This window comes from Siniperca chuatsi, linkage group LG12 (genome assembly GCF_020085105.1).
Source record: "Siniperca chuatsi isolate FFG_IHB_CAS linkage group LG12, ASM2008510v1, whole genome shotgun sequence".
Taxonomy (NCBI): Eukaryota; Metazoa; Chordata; class Actinopteri; order Centrarchiformes; family Sinipercidae; genus Siniperca; species Siniperca chuatsi.
In genome coordinates this window covers 27,477,382-27,498,348 of record NC_058053.1, presented here as the reverse complement: position 1 = coordinate 27,498,348, position 20,967 = coordinate 27,477,382, and the positions used below count along the sequence as shown (strand labels likewise).

At 40.5% G+C, this 20,967-nt stretch overlaps 2 protein-coding genes and 1 pseudogene across 3 annotated transcripts; 2 read left to right on the top strand and 1 right to left on the bottom strand.

Moving 5' to 3' along the window:
• The first annotated feature begins 245 nt into the window (after nt 1-245).
• LOC122885946 (trace amine-associated receptor 13c-like) lies at nt 246-9,948 on the top strand. Its single transcript, XM_044217740.1, has 3 exons — nt 246-514; nt 653-1,497; nt 9,253-9,948. Exons 1-2 carry the CDS (start codon nt 276-278, stop codon nt 1,467-1,469), a joined length of 1,056 nt encoding a protein of 351 aa, XP_044073675.1. The 5' UTR covers nt 246-275; the 3' UTR covers nt 1,470-1,497; nt 9,253-9,948.
• Nucleotides 7,968-9,948, top strand: LOC122885945 (trace amine-associated receptor 13c-like). Of its 2 annotated transcripts, none has more exons than XM_044217738.1 (2): nt 7,968-8,269; nt 8,408-9,948. In XM_044217738.1, exons 1-2 carry the CDS (start codon nt 8,031-8,033, stop codon nt 9,222-9,224), a joined length of 1,056 nt encoding a protein of 351 aa, XP_044073673.1. In that variant the 5' UTR covers nt 7,968-8,030; the 3' UTR covers nt 9,225-9,948. The 2 variants fall into 2 exon arrangements, with proteins under 2 accessions (XP_044073673.1, XP_044073674.1); XM_044217739.1 differs by having other exon boundaries at nt 7,973-8,173.
• Nucleotides 9,949-18,357: 8,409 nt separating this feature from the next.
• On the bottom strand, nt 18,358-20,967 carry LOC122886074 (annotated as a pseudogene).

Here is a 20,967-nt window from a genome sequence, read left to right as displayed (position 1 = left end):
ATTTTTGCTTTTGGGTTGTAACAGAAATAATGAGATTATGGATACCAGAATGATTTTCCATTGCAGGTTGTCTAACAAAGGAAAAGAAACAAGAGTGGAAAATAACAGAGGTAGTGTAGTAGAGTGATACAGAGGGAGGATTGGAGAGAATGTGATGAAGATGATGATGGTGTGATACAAAGAACAAGAGAGGAGGAACGTCAGTATCCAACAGAGACTGAGAGAGAGAGGAGAGGAGGGACAAACTGAATGTCAGAAAGAGATAAATCACTTGTATGATAAAGAGTTTTGGTCAGAATCTGCCAGAGCTGCAGCTTCACCTTTCCTCCTCTCACTGTCTGATGGAAGTTGATGACGGAGCAGAGCTCTGCTTTCCACAACTCCTCAACACCTCCTGCAGGAAGCCGACACTTCCTTGGTCCGAAGTTGTATTTCTGCACACTTTTCTGTCCTCCATCTCTCCGCTCACTGTGGCTCTCAACCTGCTCGTCATCATCTCAGTCTCCCACTTCAGGCAGACAACAATTTCTCAGCAGAGCCTTCACTTATTAAGTTTTATAAATATGAAAAATGTACTTTTAGCTAACTACTTTTCCCATTTTCCACAATTGTATGATTCTATGTGTAATGTTATTTTTCTCTTTCCTTCCAGGCAGCTCCACACACCCACCAACATCCTCCTCCTCTCTCTGGCTGTCTCAGACTTTCTCGTGGGCCTCCTGCTGATACCAGGAGAAGTCCTCCAAAAAACATCCTGCTGGTTTCTTGGTGACCTTGTGTGTTCTCTGTATATGTATTTAGTGTTCATCATTACCTCTGCCTCAGTAGGAGACATGGTGCTCATATCAGCCGACCGATATGTTGCTATTTGTGACCCTCTGCATTACCCCACAAGAGTCACTGTGACAAGAGTTAAACTCTGTGTTTGTCTGTGTTGGCTCTGTTCTGTTTTCTACAGCAATCTCTATTTAAAAGACAACCTGACTCAACCAGACAGGTATAATTCCTGCTATGGAGAGTGTGTGATTAACATTGACTATGTTGCAGGAGCCGTTGACCTTGTTGTAACCTTTATTGTTCCCATTACTGTCATCATAGTTCTGTATATGAGAGTATTTGCTGTGGCTGTGTCTCAGGCTCGTGCCATGCGCTCTCACATTACAGCTGTCGCACTCCAGTGTTCAGTGACTCCGAAGGCAAAGAAATCTGAGCTGAAAGCAGCCAGGACTCTTGGTGTTCTTGTATTTGTGTTTCTAATATGTTTCTGCCCATATTACTGTGTCTCTTTAGCAGGTGACAGTGTGATCAATGCTTCATCTATAACTTATTTAATCAATCTGTGCTATTTTAACTCCTGTCTAAACCCTGTGATCTATGTCTTGTTCTACCCCTGGTTTAAAAAAGCTATTACTCAAATTGTTACGTTTAAGATTCTGCAGCCTGGTTCCAGTGAGGCCAACATACTGTAGAGAGGCTGTGGAGTGACTGAAATACGATCTGCTTGTTTGTCTGTTACCCACCCAAAACTCCTTAGTGACGGTGTCTGCCCCCCAAACACTTCAATTAATAAACCCAAAAGTTATCAGAAGAGGAGTTGTAAATAAAAACCTAAACAAAAAGGCTGACCCTCGCTGGGTCATGAAGAATATGTTAGCCTAAATGAATCCACTCCACCCAGTCATATTAATACTATAATATTATATTAATATAATTTTCCTCGAGGCACAGGCCGAGGAGGTGGAGTTGCAGCCATCTACGACACAAGTCTATTAATCAACCCTAAACCTAAACTAAATTATAACTCATTCGAAAGCCTTGTTCTTAGTCTTTCACACCTCAAACTGGAAAACACGACAGCAAATTCTATTTGTTATAGTGTCCCGTGCTCCTGGTACTAATTCTGAATTTTTATCAAGTTTAGTCCTTAAAACAGATAAAGTAATTATTGTAGGTGATTTTAATATTCATGTGGACATTGATAATGATAGCCCTAGTACTGCGTTTATCTCATTATTAGATTCGATTGGCTTTTGTCAGAGTGTACATGAAGCCGCTCACTGTTTTAACCACACCCTCGACGTTATTCTGGTATATGGCATTAAAACTGAACATTTAATATTCTTTCCACAGGATCCTTCTTTATCGGACCATTACTTAGTAACTTTTGAACTGCTATTACTGGACTACACACCGTTAGGCAAAAAGTCTTACTCTAGATGTCTATCTGATATGGCTGTGGCTAGGTTCAAGGAAGCGATCCATCTGCATTTAATTCAATGTTATGTCTAGTTATATCTAGTTGATAGAGCTGCAGGGTCACTGCGAACGATACTCGATTCTATCGCTCCTCTAAAGAATAAGATAATAAAACAAAGAAAGTTAGCTCCATGGTATAACCCCCAAACCCGCAAATTAAAGCAAACATCACGAAAACATGAAAGAAAATGGCTTTCCTACAACCTGGAAGAATCTCGTTTAGTCTGGCAAGATAGTCTTAAAACATACAGGAAGGCCCTCTGTAATGCCAGAGCAGCTTACTACTCATCATTAATAGAGGAAAATACAAGCAACCCCAGGTTTCTTTTCAGCACTGTAGCCAGGCTGACAGAGAGTCATAGCTCACTGAATCATGTATTCCTATAACCCTCAGTAGTAATGACTTCATGATAATAATAAAAACAAAATTTTAACTATTAGAGAAAAAAAATCAAGTCCTACCTTCAACTGGTACCGACTTTTCTTCAACACAGGAACCTTAGAAACAACTGTAAAGCCTGATATATATTATGACTGCTTTGCTCCTATCGACCTTCTTCAACTAACTTTGATGATTAATTCATCTCAGCCATCAACCTGTCTCTTAGACCCTATTCCAACTAGGCTGCTTAAAGACGTTTTACCTTTAGTTAGCACCTCTTTACTGGATATGATCAATCTGTCTTTATTAACAGGCTACGTATCACAATCCTCTAAAGTAGCTGTAATTCCTCTTAAAAAGCCTACTCTGGATCCAGGGGTTTCAGCCAACTATAGACCTATATCTAACCTTCCCTTTCTCTCTAAGATCCTTGAGAAAGCAGTCGCCAATCAGTTGTGTGACTTTCTAAATAACAATAGTTTATTTGAGGATTTTCAGTCAGGATTTAGAGTGCATCATGGCACAGAGACGGCACTGGTGAAAATTACAAATGACCTTTTAATTGCATCAGACAATGGATTTGTCTCTGTACTTGTTAGATCTTAGTGCTGCGTTCGACACCATTGACCATCACATCCTATTACAGAGACTGGAACATGTAATTGGCATTAAAGGAGCAGCACTAAGCTGGTTTAAATCCTATCTATCAGATCGATCTCAGTTTGTACATGTTAACGATGAGTCCTCCGTGCACGCCAAAGTTAGTCATGGAGTTCCACAAGGTTCTGTGCTTGGACCGATTCTATTCACCTTATATATGCTTCCTCTAGGCAATATTATTCAGAAACACTCAAACTTTCATTGCTATGCCGATGATACCCAATTACATCTATCGATCAAGCCAGATGAAACTAACCAGTTAACTAAACTTCAAGCATGCCTTAAGGACATAAAGACCTGGATGACCTGCAATTTTCTGATGTTAAACTTAGACAATACTGAAGTTATTGTGAAGATATAGTTAAGATATAGTTACTTTAGATGGTATTGCCCTGGCCTCCAGCAGCACCGTAAGGAACCTCGGAGTTATCTTTGATCAGGAATTATCCTTTAACTCCCACATGAAACAAACTTCAAGGACTGCCCTTTTTCACCTACATAACATTGCAAAAATCAGGCACATCCTGTCTCAAAATGATGCTGAAAAATCAATGCATGCATTTGTTACTTCTAGGTTGGACTATTGCAATTTCTTATTATCAGGCTGCTTGAACAAGTCCCTTAAGACTCTCCAGTTGATCCAGAATGCTGCGGCACGTGTACTGACAAGAACTAGGAAAAGAGATCATATTTCTCCAATATTAGCTTCTCTGCACAGGCTCCCTGTAAAATCCAGAATAGAATTAAAAATCCTTTTCCTCACCTACAAAGCTCTTAATGGCCAGGCACTATCATACCGTAAAGATCTCATGATACCTTATTACCCCACTAGAACACTGCGCTCCCAGGATGCAGGGTTATGGCAGGAAGCTGGCGACGGGGCAGCAGGACTGAAGGTTGGTGATGGAGAGACTGGCAGAGGAGCCGGTGGAACTAAACGTTGAATAGGTGTGGGAAATAACAGTTTTGGCATCTTCAAAATCTATAAAATCTAATGCTGCAGGAGCCTTTGACAAACGCATTGGGAGAACTGAAAGAATCGAGCCATCACTGATTGTACATCGTATCGTATATTAACAAGACTCTACCACCGCGCATGGTCAGGGTGATACCCTGTTTGGTAAAATAATCCAGCACAAGGTAATTGTCAAATCTTGACGTGATGAACGTAAAAGTTCTGTATTTTGACTGCCTAAATTTTTGAACACAAAATGTTTGACACATGAGTTACCAGAAGCCCATAAAGCAATACTGGCTAATCTCTTGGCATTGTTTGCCATTGTTTGCCTCCTCTTTGTTGCTCAACATGTTAGCAGATGCGCCTTACTACGTCTAAGCAGCCAATATCAATATCTCCTTAAATAATCACATTCTGATGCAGAAGAGGTTTTTTGAGAAAGATTTCACATTCTAACAGATAACAACCATCTGCTCCTCTTTTTGAGAAAATTTCACTGCTAGATAAGGTAAATGTTTTTCAAAACGCTTGTTTAAATACATGAATTGCAAGCGAGATCTTCCAGATGCTTTCGATAATTTTTTGTTTTTATATAGTCAGATCTTATAAGGATGTCACAATCACTCACTAACATGTTGGAACATATTTTCACTTTATGATCTCCACCCCTCCACCTCTTGTTTACCCATGGGAACATTCGCACTTAATATAATTAAGAGTGAATGTAACTTAAAATAATATTTCCTTACTAGTAGAAGAGGATGATTGCTAGAAGTGTGAAGGGAGGGGACATTGAAACCTCTGTTTCAATCACACACACACACACACACACACACACACACACACTTGTTAGGAAGTACCCCACTTTCATATCTACACCCCCCTATCTGTCTACAGTGTATCTCCTGAGTTTTGTGGGAAACAGAACCAAATGTCATTTTGGGCCAAAAAACACTAACATGTGCTCTAGCACACACACACACGCACACATGCACATTGGGAAATTATTAACAAATAATACAAGATGCACATAATAAAAATTATACAGTGATTGTGTGCATGAAGGGGGGTGTGTGGGTTGGGGGGGGGTTGCTGTCAGTCTGATTTTACAGTGTCAGAGGAGTTTAGACTGGGGGCAGGGTATTTCAAACAAATGTAACAATAAAACAATGTTCATTAGAATAGAACGATTGTGTAATAAGCTATGCAAGGAGCTAGATATGTGAAATGTGTCAACATAGCCTACAAGTTAATTAAAATGCAAAGAATATTTAGATATGCTCTGGTCTGCTTTTTAAAGACAATAAATTAGTCTGATTAATTCATATTTTGTATCATTACATTTCACAGCTTGGGATCATTCGCTTCACTCTAGATGTTTAGTCTGGAGTGGACCTCATTTTATTTTGAACAAGAATTGCCTATTTTCAGGCAATGAGCTAGGCGTCACCTAAAAGAATACAACAAAGGGCTCTTGAATATATACCTAGTGGATATGCTAAATGTTGACATTAGGCCTATATTGTCATTGATGCAGTGGTAAAAGAAATGTTGGGCCAACTATTAACTCCTTGGTCAATAATCACAGTGACACCAATAATTACAAATTACCAACTTGCATCAATATGATACTAGAATCTATACAATGAATTTCAACCATAAATCTGTAAATAAACAATGACTTCTATGTGGTTGTAAGCTAACGTTATGTATTTTAATTGTCAATGAAATCAATTCATTCATGAATTCATTCATTCATCATCTTGAACAGGTAGATACTGAATTCCACAAATAAAAAGGTGGGTAAACAGAGTTTAGGTGGGACACTACCCAAATACTAGCCTACCTTTGACAGATGGCGGAATCCAATGTCCATTTTTTAGATGAAAGGTTTAATCTTTTCCAGGAGAACATCAAACAGGTTCTTGTTCAACCTAAAGTATGATTGGAACCTCCTTAGCTCTCTGACCAAGTTGAATTCTCCTTTTGCATAAAAAACAACAACAACGTTTCATGCACCCAAACTCTTCTTGATCGCTATTTTTTTAGTCGCCGTCTGGTCGAAATGGCAATTGCCAGGTCCTTCTTCTGAGATAAACTCAAATGCATCGTACACAAAACGGTCTCTAGAAACATGGTGAATAGCTTCATGCAAAGTACTTTGCATCAGCCAGTGCTCTGCGCCGGCTGCTGTGCCCTACCTCGCGGTGACCGAAGAACAAATTTCTTATCATTAGAAGTGATCATTAGAAGGCAGCATTAGACTCTTGAGTTTAGAAAGGAACAGAGCTGGCAACTGATCACCACCTCGTAAGTGAGTTTAATGAGATGGTGGGATGGTGAGGGTGGACTGGGACTACCTGGTAGAGACTGCTGTTTGCGAGGTCTTCAACTCAGAAATCTGCAGGAGCATTTCCCATGTCCCGTGGGAGGCATGGGACATCTATTGTGTCATTTTGAAGGCGGCTGCTTGGAGTTGTAGCAAGCCAGGTGGACACTAATGGTGAAGGAAGCCATCAAGCTCAAGAAAGGGGCCTCAAAGAGATTGAAAATTTGCTGCATTCACATTGGGTGTTGGATTTCACCAAGGCTCCCCCTTGTTGCCAATTCTGTTTGTGATTTTCCTGTAAAGAATGTCAAGCTGTATCAGAGGAGTGGAGAGAGTCTAGTTTGGTGAGGATTGTTCCTCTGCCGATCACTAAACTAGACATTGGATCATTAACATCACTGCAATACTTGAAATAATTGTTCAGTATCCTCTATCCGCTATTTTCAGTTTAAAATTCCCCATTTATTGATATGTATTCATACTTCTATTACTGCTATGCAATATCTACCATCTAATAACCTGTTTAATCTGCAACACTTAACTTGACAGTACTCATTATTGCACTATTACTTACTACTTATATTTTTACATTGTATTATACCGTATATACTTCTCAACCTCTAAATCCATTTTGGTACTTAAACTTATTTTAGCTTTTATACTTATATCCACTATGTACTTAATTTATCTTACCTGCATTATAGTGTATTATATTTTGATTTGCTTAGTACTTCTATTCCTGTGTGCATTGATGTGACAGTGAGCAGCTGTAACGAAAGAGTTTCCCCTCGGAGATCAATAAAGTATTTTTGATAATGATTCTGATTTTGACGTGGTTCTGCTGACTTTATTGGCCTTTGACCTTCAGCATACACTGGGGTGGTTTTCATCTGAGATAAAAGTCAGCACCTCCAAGTCTGAGGCCATGGTACTATACCGGAAAATGGTGGATTGCCACCTTTGGGCTGGGAATGAGTTTTGCCTCAAGTGAAGGAGTTCAAGTATCTCACAATCTTGTTCACTAGTGAGGGTAAGATGGATTGTGAGATCAATAGGTGGTTTGGCACAACATCATCTGTGTTATGGGCAATGTACTGGACTGTCGTGACGAAGAGGGAGTATGAAGACAGTATGAATATGAAAGCTCTCGATTTAACAGTTAATATGGTTATATTTGCTTTTGGGTTGTAACAGAAATAATGAGATTATGGATACCAGAATGATTTTCCATTGCAGGTTGTCTAACAAAGGAAAAGAAGCAAGAGTGGAAAATAACAGAGGTAGTGTAGTAGAGTGATACAGAGGGAGGATTGGAGAGAAAGTGGTGAAGATGATGATGGTGTGATATGAAGAACAAGAGAGGAGGAACGTCAGTGTCCAACAGAGACTGAGAGCGAGAGGAGAGGAGGGACAAACTGAATGTCAGAAAGAGATAAATCACTTGTATGATAAAGAGTTTTGGTCAGAATCTGCCAGAGCTGCAGCTTCTCCTTTCCTCCTCTCACTGTCTGATGGAAGTTGATGACGGAGCAGAGCTCTGCTTTCCACAACTCCTCAACACCTCCTGCAGGAAGCCGACACTTCCTTGGTCCGAAGTTGTATTTCTGCACACTCTTATGTCCTCCATCTCTCTGCTCACTGTGGCTCTCAACCTGCTTGTCATCATCTCAGTCTCCCACTTCAGGCAGACATCACTTTCTCAGCAGAGCCTTCACTTATTAAGATTTATGAATATGAAAAATGTACTTTTAGCTAACTACTTTTTCCATTTTCCACAATTGTATGATTCTATGTGTAATGATATTTTTCTCTTTCCCTCCAGGCAGCTCCACACACCCACCAACATCCTCCTCCTCTCTCTGGCTGTCTCAGACTTTCTCGTGGGCCTCCTGCTGATACCGGGAGAAATCCTCCGAAAAACATCCTGCTGGTTTCTTGGTGACCTTGTGTGTTCTCTGTATAATTATGTGTCCTTCATCATTCCCTCTGTCTCAGTAGGAGACATGGTGCTCATCTCAGCCGACCGATATGTGGCTATTTGTGCCCCTCTGCATTACCCCACAAGAATCACTGTGACAAGAGTCAAAGTCTGTGTTTGTCTGTGTTGGCTCTGTTCTGTTCTCTACAGTAGTCTCTTTTTAAAAGACAACCTGACTCAACCAGACAGGTATATTTCCTGCTACGGAGAGTGTGTGATTGTTATTGACTATGTTGCAGGAGCTGTTGACCTTGTTGTAACCTTTATTGCTCCCATTACTGTCATCATAGTTCTGTATATGAGAGTATTTGCTGTGGCTGTGTCTCAGGCTCGTGCCATGCGCTCTCACATTACAGCTGTCGCACTCCAGCGTTCAGTGACTCCGAAGGCAAAGAAATCTGAGCTGAAAGCAGCCAGGACTCTTGGTGTTCTTGTGTTTGTGTTTCTAATATGTTTCTGCCCATATTACTGTGTCTCTTTTGCAGTTGACAATGCGCTCAATTCTTCATCTATAGCTTATGTGATCTATCTGTTCTATTTTAACTCCTGTCTAAACCCTGTGATCTATGTCTTGTTCTACCCCTGGTTTAAAAAAGCTATTACTCAAATTGTTACATTTAAGATTCTGCAGCCTGGTTCCAGTGAGGCCAACATACTGTAGAGAGGCTGTGGAGTGACTGAAATACGATCTGCTTGCTAAATTTAAAGATGTGGTTCATTGAGTGAATTCATGAATCCAAATAGTGAAAATATGAACATAAAGAGATGGATGAAATGCATTTTGTGTGTAATTCTGCTCAATGTCAGCTCCACATTTTTAAGTAACAGTGATCATAATTATTAGTGTTGCTAGTAAAATGTGGCTGTATTATGACACTTGCTGGCTGTCGCAGATATCAAACCTGTGTCTTTTCAGTTCCTGGACTGTCTGTAGCTCTCATGGGAAGTCCTGTCTCACACATTCAGCTTGTGATTAGACACAAGGGTGTTGTTTTGTACTGGTGTGTATATTCTTTATTCTGTTGCTGTTGTCATTTTATCATAAGCACCATGTACTGTATCTTGGCATCATCCAGTTTCATCCATTAAGATGTGAATTAACAAACATGATGCACATATTAATTCATAATTAAGTCTTTTCTCTCAGGAAACCTTTTACTTTGTAATAGTAAGAAGTGCAACACAACAGCACTTCTACTGTTATTTATATTGTGGCTGTTGTATCCAGACTCTCACATGCTTTATAGGTATCAAATTCCACAAGGTTGACTGTGTGGTTATTAAACTGAAATTAATTGAATTCAATAAGCATTATGAAACAAAACAAAAGGAAATGGATTGTATTAAAATTCTCATAAGAATAAACACAATATAGAACATAGAAAGTTTTACGTTTTTGAAAAATAAGACACATGATACAATCACAGAGTCTGGTGGGTTGTAATTTTAAATGATTTTGATGTTATTCATTAAATTATAAAAAAAAATATATGTAATATCCTGTATAGAATATAGAAAGTCAAATAAGACTTTACACACATGAATGGTGTTTTTTCAGTTGTGATGATTATTAAGACGAAGTACACTGAACCTGCTTGAGTCCAACTCAAGACTTTATTGTTAAGCAGAACAATATATGGAATACAGTCTCTTCAGACTATACTAGGGTACAATGCACACGTCTATTTATCCTGATCTTAAGACCCTCTCCTTTTATCCTCATACAGTCATTACAGGTCTAAATATACCCCCTCCTCATATCCTTATTTAGTCATGTTCTGTAGATCGAAACAAGGGGTACCCCCTCATTTTCAATTAGGTGCTGGTCCCAGACCAGACACCTTAACTGAATACCATCCAAATAGCAGAAAAGGGGAGGTGGATTTCTTCACCCAGCACCGTGAAGTGAATAAGTACAGCAGTACACATTCCTCCACAGATGCCATGTTTATTTACTACTGTAGTCATGGAAAGGCTCTGAAGAGCTCTATATTGCCCCTTTGAGGACTGACATTTGTTATTGTTGTTATCCTCTGTGAGTAAAATTCACAACTTAATTTTTAGTGACAATTTTAACCTCTTCTGGGAGCAGAGAAACTTTTTTAAAGAGAGATGGTGTTCATCCCAACACGCTTGGTCTCAGAATGTTATCAGAAAACATATCTCACAGCCTCTGCTCCCCACATGCCTCTGTAACATCTCTGTGATGAAATGTTTCTTCGTGGAACTACACCACACATTTGTTTTTGTTTTTTTTTACCAGAGACTGGGATCATTTCAGAAACAAAATTTGCAAAGAGCTAAGAATCTCGAAAGTTGTGTACACAGCATAATGGGATGGATCTGTGTCTGGAGAGACCTACTGTGTAGAAACAGACCTTGAGGTCTACGACCCACTTCCAGTTAGATCTAGTGGGGTTCGGTGTTTGAAAAATAAAAGTGGTAGATGTGTCTCATCGACCTTTAAAGATGTTTTAGATGAAGGAAGAATACCCCATAAATTACAAACAGACAAAGGATAGGAATTCTTAAACAAAGAGTATGAATCATTAATCAAAAAAATAGAATTCACTTCACCACATCAAATGAGACTAAGGCCTCTGCATAGTAAATTGGAAATGCGGTTCCGCACCATGAGAACTCGATCATAAGCTGCTGTAGTTAGCCAGCCTCCATTAGCCGGTGCGGACCGACCAGAGGTAGCTCCTGTTAGCAGGGAGGCTGGGTGACTGTCCGAAGGAAGCATAGCCCTAAGCAGAAGCCCACAGTTCACCACCAACCTGTTCACGTTTCTAACAAGTTCTCCCCACTCAGCGACACACTCGCTGAGAAACCAACTCTGATTATTAGCAGCTCCATTTTGAGAAACGTGAATTTAGCGACACCAGCTACCATAGTCAAATGTTTTCCTGGGGCCAGAGCGGGCGATGTTGAATCCTATTTAAAACTGCTGGCTAAGGATAAAAGTAAATACAGTAAGATTGTTATTCACGTTGGCAGTAACGACTCACGATTACGCCAATCAAGTTAATGTTCTCTGGGCCCCTGCCAAATCTGACCAGTGATGACATGTTTAGCCGCATGTCTTCATTCCGCCACTGGCTGTCGAGGTGGTGTCCAGCAAACGATGTGGGCTTTGTAGATAATTGGCGGACTTTCTGGGGAAGACCTGGTCTGATTAGGAGAGACGGCATTTATCCCACTTTGGATGGAGCAGCTCTCGTAGCCAGAAATCTGACAGATTTTATTAGTGGACCTATACCATGACAACTCAGAGTTGAGACCAGGAGGCAGAGTTGCAGTCTTACGTGCTTCTCTGCGCTTCCAGAGCTGTTACCCACCCAAAACACCTTAGTGACAGTGTCTGCCCCCCGACCACTTAAAAAAATTAATTAAATTAATAAAGCCAAAAGTTATCAGAAGTGGAGTTATAAATAAAAAGCTAAACAAAAAGGCTGACCCTTGCTGGGTCATGAAGAATATTTTAGTCTAAATGAATCCACTCCGCCCAGTCATATTAATACTATAATATTATATCAATATAATATTCCTCAAGGCACAGGCCGAGGAGGTGGAGTTGCAGCCATCTTCGACACAAGCCTATTAATCAACCCTAAACCTAAACTAAATTATAACTCATTCGAAAGCCTTGTTCTTCGTCTTTCACACCCAACCTGGAAAACACGACAATTCTATTTGTTATAGTGTCCCGTGCTCCTGGTCCTAATTCTGAATTTGCAGAGTTTTTATCAAGTTTAGTCGTTAAAACAAATAACATAATTATTGTGGGTGATTTCAATATTCATGTGGACATTGATAATGATCGCCTTAGTACTGCGTTTATCTCATTATTAGATTCGATTGGCTTTTGTCAGAGTATACATAAAGCCACTCACTGTTTTAACCACACCCTCAACCTTATTCTGGTATATGGCATTAAAATTGAACATTTAATATTCTTTCCACAGAATCCTTCTTTATCGGACCATTACTTAGTAACTTTTGAACTGCTATTACTGGACTACACACCATTAGGCAAAAAGTCTTACTCTAGATGTCTATCTGATATTGCTGTGGCTAGGTTCAAGGAAGCAATCCATCTGCATTTAATTCAATGTTATGTCTAGTTATATCTAGTTGATAGAGCTGCAGGCTCACTGCGAACGATACTCGATTCTATCGCTTCTCTAAAGAATAAGATTAGAAAACAAAGAAGGTTAGCTCCACGGTATAACCCCCAAACCCGCAAATTAAAGCAAACATCACGAAAACATGAAAGGAAATGGCGTTCCAACAACCTGGAAGAATCTCGTTTAGTCTGGCAAGATAGTCTTAAAACATACAGGAAGGCCCTCCGTAATGCCAGAGCAGCTTACTACTCATCATTAATAGAGGAAAATAAAAACAACCCCAGGTTTCTTTTCAGCACTGTAGCCAGGCTGACAGAGAATCATAGCTCTATTGAATCATGTATTCCTATAACCCTCAGTAGTAATGACTTCATTAGTTTCTTCAATAATAAAATTTTAACTATTAGAGAAAAAATTCATCAAGTCCTGCCTTCAACCGGTACCGACTTATCTTCAACACAGGAACCTTAGAAACAACTGTAAAACCTGATATATATTTTGACTGCTTTGCTCGTATCAACCTGACCTTCTTCAACTAACTTTGATGAGTAATTCATCTAAGCCATCAATCTGTGTCTTAGACCCTATTCCAACTAGGCTGCTTAAAGACGTTTTACCCTTAGTTAGCACCTCTTTACTGGATATGATCAATCTGTCTTTATTAACAGGCTACGTACCACAATCCTTTAAAGTAGCTGTAATTCCTCTTAAAAAGCCCACTCTGGATGCAGGGGTTTCAGCCAACTATAGATGTCGTATTTGCTGTGTAGTGGTATGTGAACCCAAAAGCAGATGAACAGGAAGCGGTATCAGGGTGAAGTAGCTGGATGACTACAGTGGGGTGGTGGTATGACAAAAGGCATTTAGGTTACCGGCTGGCAGTGATGGAAGCAGGGGAGTGAGTCCAAGGTGGAAAACAGTTCACAAGGGAACAGGCAAAATACAAAACTCCAGGACCCAGCCAAGATCCAAAGGAGATCAAAGAATCCAATACAAACTCACGGAACAAATGCTGGGGAACTGGGAAGAGGAACCAGGTACAACAAAAGGAGCACCATACAGTGACACTCAAAAGACAGGAATAACATTCACAGTAAGAATCATTCAGCAGGAACACCATGTGTACAACAATGATCCAACACTGAACAAAGAAGAGACCCAGACTAAATACCCTAGGGGAGGTGAGACAACGAGACACAGGTGCAAACAATCAAGGAAGGACCAACAATCAGAATTTGAGGGAAAACAAAGACAGGAAGTAAAAACCCCAAGATACACCAGGGAAGGAACACACTACAAAATAAAACAGGAAGTGACAACACCTAAACTACCACAAGAGACCTATATCTAACCTTCTCTTTCTCTCTAAGATCCTTGAGAAAGCAGTCGCCAATCAGTTGTGTGACCTTCTAAATTAAAATAGTTTATTTGAGGATTTTTAGTCAGGAATTAGAATGCATCATAGCACAGAGACGGCACTGGTGAAAATTACAAATGACCTTTTAATAGCATCAGACAATGAACTTGTCTCTGTACTTGTCTTGTTAGATCTTACTACTGAGTTCGACACCACTGACCATTACATCCTATTACAGAGACTGGAACATGTAATTGGCATTAAAGGAGCAACACTAAGCTGGTTTAAATCCTATCAATCAGATCAATCTCAGTTTGTACATGTTAACGGTGAGTCCTCTGCGCCACCAAAGTTAGTCACAGAGTTCCACAAGGTTCTGTGCTTGGACCCATTCTATTCATCTTTCATTTTTCATCTGGTTAGTTTCATCTTCGCCAGATGAAACTAACCAGTTAACTAAACTTCAAGCATGCCTTAAGGACATAAAGACCTGGATGACCAGTAAATTTCTGATTTTAAACTCAGACAAAACTGAAGTTATTGTACTTGGCCCCAAACACCTCAGAGACACTATATCTAAAGATATAGTTACTTAAGATGGCATTGCCTTGGCCTCCAGCAGGACCGTAAGGGACCTCGGAGTTATCTTTGATCAGGATTTATCTTTTAACTCCCACAGGAAACAAACTTCAAGGACTGCCCTTTTTCATCTACATAACATTGCAAAAATCAGGCACATCCTGTCTCAAAATGATGCTGAAAAATTAGTGCATGCATTTGACGGTGTAGTCCCTCATTCGTCCAGGAGTGTTCTATCGTAGAAAAGGTTTCAGTCGTAGTCATCTGGACACTGTTTTCAGAATCAAGACATTCTCAATTGTGAAAAAATTGGACGGGAACTTGAAATTTAAGCTAATCTGAGTTACATAAGCCCTGCCCTCAGGAGGGAATCTGCCACTTTTGAAAACAGCGAGGTGAAGATTCTTAGTAGAGAGAAGAGTTGGTTTGAACGGGGCGTCAAGGAAGCCATTTTTGTGAAGAAAGAGAACCCCTCTTTGAACAGAAATGGTGGTCTGAGATTTAATCTGCCCAAAGTCTATCAGAGTGTATTATCACCTTGGTCACGCCTATCACATGCTAATCAGGCACTTAACAGTGATGAAGTAGATGCAACCAGAGAACAATAGGCCTGATTACTGATCACTGGGCCATCTTGAAACTATTAGGTCAGTTTCAGGTGAAACTAGCTATTAACAGATACTCAGGCAGATTCCCTCCTGAGGGCAGGGCTTATGTAACTCAGATTAGCTTAAATTTCCAGTTCCCGTCCAATTTTTTCACAATTGAGAATGACTTCTGGATAGGAGCCGAAACGTCTTGATTCTGAAAACAGTGTCCAGATGACTACGACTGAAACCTTTTCTACGATAGTGCATGCATTTGTTACTTCTAGGTGTTCTCCAGTTGATCCAGAATACAGCGGCAGCAACTGACAAGAACTAGGAAAAGAGATCATATCTCTCCAATATTAGCTTCTCTGCACTGGCTCCCTGTAAAATCCAGAATAGAATTTAAAATCCTTCTCCTCACCTACAAAGCTCTCAATGGTCCGGCACCATCATATCTTAAAGATCTCATAATACTTTATTATCCCACTAGAACTCTGCGCTTCAGTTATCAAGCTCCTCTCCTGTGGAATCAGATCCCAGTTCGGGTTCGGGAGGCAGACACCATCTCCACATTTAAGAGTAGCATTAAGACTTTCCTCTTTGATAAAGCTTAAAGTTAGCGCTGGCTTGGGTGAGTCCTGAACCATCCCGTAGTTATGCTGCTAACTACGCTGTCATTCCTATTATTATTAATTTATTAATATTAACACTGCAATTACATTTCAACTATTTTAAAAATTCTAGGTGGTATTTGCATTGTGCCTCCCTCTCCGGATTTGTTGGGTCTCTGTAAATAATATTATAAAGAGTACGGTCTAAATCTGCTCTATAGGAAAAGTGCAATGAGATAACTTCTGTTATAAACTGGCGCTATATAAATAATATTGAATTGAATTGTTGTCGAACAGTTCAATCGGACTCTCCTGTTTCCCTGGCACCACCACCTCTCAGTTCTGCAACCCTGTTGCTGGCCCCCACTCCTTATGTTCTGTCGCTGGTCTCCAGTTCTGCTGTCTTGTCACCGGCATCCTGCTCAGATCTCCAGTCGCCAGGCCTCCTACTCAGATCTCCAGTCATTAGACCCTGGTCTTGATCTCCAGCCACACCGCCGGCCTCCAGAGGGTTTCCGTCTGTGTCACGGTATCCTGTTTGACCTACACAGGGGTTCCGCCTTCGTCTCCGGCATCCATCCAGAGGTTCCGTCTTCGCCGCTGGCATCTTGTTCGATCCCCAGAGGGATTTCGCCTACAAAGAATTACAGTAATCCAGCAGTACCCCCCACCCCTTAAGGGACGGCTTCCAGACGTCCATATAAAAAAACAAATCCATCGAAAATCACAGGACGGCTCCCAGATGTCCCTTCAACAATTTCAAAAAAAAATTCACATCGAGCTGGGTGGGTGGAGGGGGTGGCTGGAGATCAAGTCTGGAGGCAGGAGGACTGAAGGCCGGTAGACATCTAGAGTAAGTAGATTAGAGTGAGTTTTTGCCTAATTGCGTGTACTCTAGTAATAGCAGTTCAAAAGTTATCAAGTAATGGTCCGATAAAGAAGGATACTGTGGAAAGACTATTACATGTTCAATTTCAGTGACATATACCAGAACAGTGAGTGGCTTCATGTACACTCTGACAAAAGCTAATCTAATCTAATAATGAGATAAACGCAGTACTAAGGCTATCATTATCAATGTCCACATGAATATTAAAATCACCTACAATAATTACTTTATCTGTTTTAAGGACTAAACATGATAAAAGCTCAGATAAAAATTCAGAATTAGGACTAGTAGCATGGTACACTATAACAAAGTCGTGTTTTCCAGGTTGGGTGTGAAAGACTAAGAACAAGGCTTTCGATGGATTTAGTTTAGGTTAGGAGCAGAGGCTGTGAGATATGTTTTCCGATAACATTCTGGGACCAAGCGTGTTGGGATGAACACCATTTCTCTTTAAAAAAGTTTCTCTGCTCCCAGAAGAGGTTAAAATTGTCACTAAAAACTAAATTGTGAATTTTACTCACAGAGGACAACAACAATAACAAATGTCAGTCCTCAAAGGGGCAATATAGAGCTATTCAGAGTGTTTCCATGACTACAGTAGTAAATAAACATGGCGTCTGTGGAGGGATGTGTACTGATGTACTTACTCACTGTACGGTGCTGGGTGAAGAAATCCACCTCCCCTTTTCTGCTATTTGGATGGTATTCAGTTAAGGAGTCTGGTCTAAGTCCAGCACGTAATTGAAAATGGAGGGGGGTGCCCCTGGTTTCGATCTACAGAACATGACTAAATAAGGATATGAGGAGGGGGTATATTTAGACCTGTAATGACTGCATGAGGATAAAAGAAGAGGGTCTTAAGATGGATCAGGATCTGCTTTCAGATAAAAATGTGTTTTGAGACGAGATTTAAACGAAGACACTGACTCAGACAACCTAATTTCTTCGGGCAAGTTGTTCCAGAGCCTCGGGGCCCTGATAGCAAAAGCTCTGTCCCCTTTAGTTTTCATCCTGGACTCAGGAACAGACAGGAGACCCCTGCCCGAAGATCTCAAACTACGTGAAGGTTCATAAGGGATTACAAGGTCTAAAATATAATCTGGGGCCAGGCCATGAAGAGCCTTAAAAATAATCAACAAGATCTTAAAATCAATCCTAAAACCAACAGGGAGCCAATGTAAAGAGGCTAAAACAGGTGTTATGTGGTCATACTTCTTGGTCCTGGTTAACAGCCTAGCAGCTGAGTTTTGTACAGTCTGCAGTCGTGTCAGAGCTTTTTGATTAAGACAAGTGAACAGGCTGTTACAATAATCAAGGCGTGAGGAGATAAAAGCATGCACAACAGTTTCTGCATCACTAAGATTTAAAATAGATCGTATTTTTGCAACGTTTCTGAGGTGATAGAAACATGATTGGACAAGCTTAGTGATATGTTGCTCAAAACATAAATTGCTATCAAACAGGACACCAAGATTTCGTGCAACAGGCTTTGTATGTTGTGACAGGTTACCAGTGGATGGCAACACTAATAATTATGATCACCATTACTTAAAAAATTAAAAACATTCTTCACAAGTTATGTGGAGCTGACATTGAGCAGATTTACACACAAAATGCATTTCATCCATCTCTTTATGTTCATATTTTCACTATTTGGATTTATGAATCCACTCAATGAACCAAATGTTTAAATTTAACAAGCAGATCGTATTTCAGTCACTTCACAGCCTCTCTACAGTATGTTGGCCTCACTGGAACCAGGCTGCAGAATCTTAAACGTAACAATTTGAGTAATAGCTTTTTTAAACCAGGGGTAGAACAAGGCATAGATCACAGGGTTTAGACAGGAGTTAAAATAAGGCAGATAGATCACAAAAGCTATAGATGAAGCACTGAGCACATTGTCACCTGCAAGAGAGACACAGTAATATGGGCAGAAATATATTAGAAACACAAATACAAGAACGCCAAGAGTCCTGGCTGCTTTCAGCTCAGATTTCTTTGCCTTTGGAGTCACTGAACGCTGGAGTGTGACAGCTGTAATGTGAGAACGCATGGCACGAGCCTGAGACACAGCCACAGCAAATATTCTCATATACAGAACTATGATGACAGTAATGAAAGCAATAAAGGTTACAACAAGGTCAACAGCTCCTGCAACATAGTCAATAACAATCACACACTCTCCATAGCAGGAAATATACCTGTCTGGTTGAGTCAGGCCATCTTTTAAATAGAGATTGCTGTAGAAAACAGAACAGAGCCAACACAGACAAACACAGAGTTTAACTCTTGTCACAGTGATTCTTGTGGGGTAATGCAAAGGGGCACAAATAGCAACATATCGGTCTGCTGATATGAGCACCATGTCTCCTACTGAGGCAAAGGTAATGATGCACACTAAATACTTATACAGAGAACACACAAGGTCACCAAGAAACCAGCAGGATGTTTTGCGGAAGACTTCTCCCGGCATCAGCAGGAGGCCCACGAGAAAGTCTGAGACAGCCAGAGAGAGGAGGAGGATGTTGGTGGGTGTGTGGAGCTGCCTGGAGGGAAAGACAAAAATATCATTACACATAGAATCATACAATTGTGGAAAATGGAAAAAGTAGCTAGCTAAAAGTACATTTTTCATATTTATAAAACTTAATAAGTGAGGGCTCTGCTGAGAAATTGATGTCTGCCTGAAGTGGGAGACTGAGATGATGACAAGCAGGTTGAGAGCCACAGTGAGCAGAGAGATGGAGGACATAAGAGTGTGCAGAAATACAACTTCGGCTTCCTGCAGGAGGTGTTAAGGAGTTGTGGAAAGCAGAGCTCCGCTCCGTCACCAACCTCAATCAGACAGTGAGAGGTGTGAAGTACCAAGTGGGTTTACCGGTTGATGATGATAATACAGTATAATAATACAATGTAATAATATAAGTAATAAGTAGTGGTGCATGTACTGTCGAGTTAAGTGTAGCTTATTGAGATTATTAAGATATTGCACAGCAGTAATGGAGGTATGAATAATATCAATATCAATAAATAGGAAAAACTAAAATAGGAAAAACTAATATTGCACAGGAGTAATAAACAGAATATTGCACAATTATTTCAAGTATTGCAGAGATGTTAATGATCGATGTCCAGTTTAGTGACCTAGGGTCATACAGACCAACACTTAGAAGGATGAGTTAAATAGTTTGATGGCCACAGGCAGGAATGACTTCATGTGGCGCTCTGTGGTGCTTTTTGGGGGGATGAGTCTTTCGCTGAAGGTGCTCCTTTGCTTGATCAGCATGTCATGGAGTGGGTGGGAGACACTGTCCAAGATGGTGTGTAGTTTGGCCAGCATCCTCCTCTCTGACACCAACGCCAGAGAGTCCAGCTCCACCCCCGGATCAGTTTGTTGAGTCTGTTGGCGTCCGCTACCCTCGGCCTGCTGCCCCAGCATGCAACAGCATGCAGGATAGCACTGGCCACCACAGACTCATAAAACATCCTCAGCATAGTCCGGCAGATGTTGAAGGACCTCAGCCTCCTCAGAAAAAAGAGGCAGCTCTGGCCCTTCCTGTAAACAGCTTGAGTGTTCCTGGCCCAGTCCAGTTTATTGTCCAAGTGTACTCCCAGATACTTGTAGTCCTCTTTTTATTTTTTAGAAATCAGAAATACTTTGTTGATCCCCGAAGGGAAACAAAAGAAGTTCCACGGTGAAAAAAAGTACCAAAACACTTTCTACCCTCATTTTTGTAAAGAGCATAGTTTAAATTACACTTACACCCAAGTTACTCAAGTTTGGAAGAAAAAGGAAAGTTAAAAGTTGGAAAAAGTAAGACGACGAGACAGAGCTACGGCAACAGGCAGCATGCGGGCTGGCGCATGCGCACTAATCGTTGTCTAACTAATTTGTTAGACAACCTGCAGAGGAAAGTCATTCTGGTATCCATAATCTCATTATTTCTGTCTCAACCCAAAAGCCAATATGACCATATTAACTGTTAAATTGAGAGCTTTCATATTCATACTGTTTTCACACTCCCTCTTCGTCACGACAGTCCAGTACAATGCCCATAACACAGCTGATGTTTCGCCAAACCACCTATTGATCTCACAATCCATCTTACCCTCACTAGTGAACAAGACAGTGAGATACTTGAACTCCTTCACTTGAGGCAAAAACTCATTCCCAGCCCAAAGGTGGCAATCGACCATTTTCAGATGGAGTACCATGGCCTCAGACTTGGAGGTACTGACTCTCAT

Excerpts from the sequence above, each read along its gene's own strand:
- LOC122885945 (XM_044217738.1), top strand. The coding sequence starts at position 8,031 with ATGATAAAGAGTTTTGGTCAGAATCTGCCAGAGCTGCAGCTTCTCCTT. Across the intron at positions 8,270-8,407 it reads ATCTCAGTCTCCCACTTCAG|GCAGCTCCACACACCCACCA; the intron begins GCAGACATCACT and ends CTTTCCCTCCAG.
- LOC122885946 (XM_044217740.1), top strand. The coding sequence starts at position 276 with ATGATAAAGAGTTTTGGTCAGAATCTGCCAGAGCTGCAGCTTCACCTT. Across the intron at positions 515-652 it reads ATCTCAGTCTCCCACTTCAG|GCAGCTCCACACACCCACCA; the intron begins GCAGACAACAAT and ends CTTTCCTTCCAG.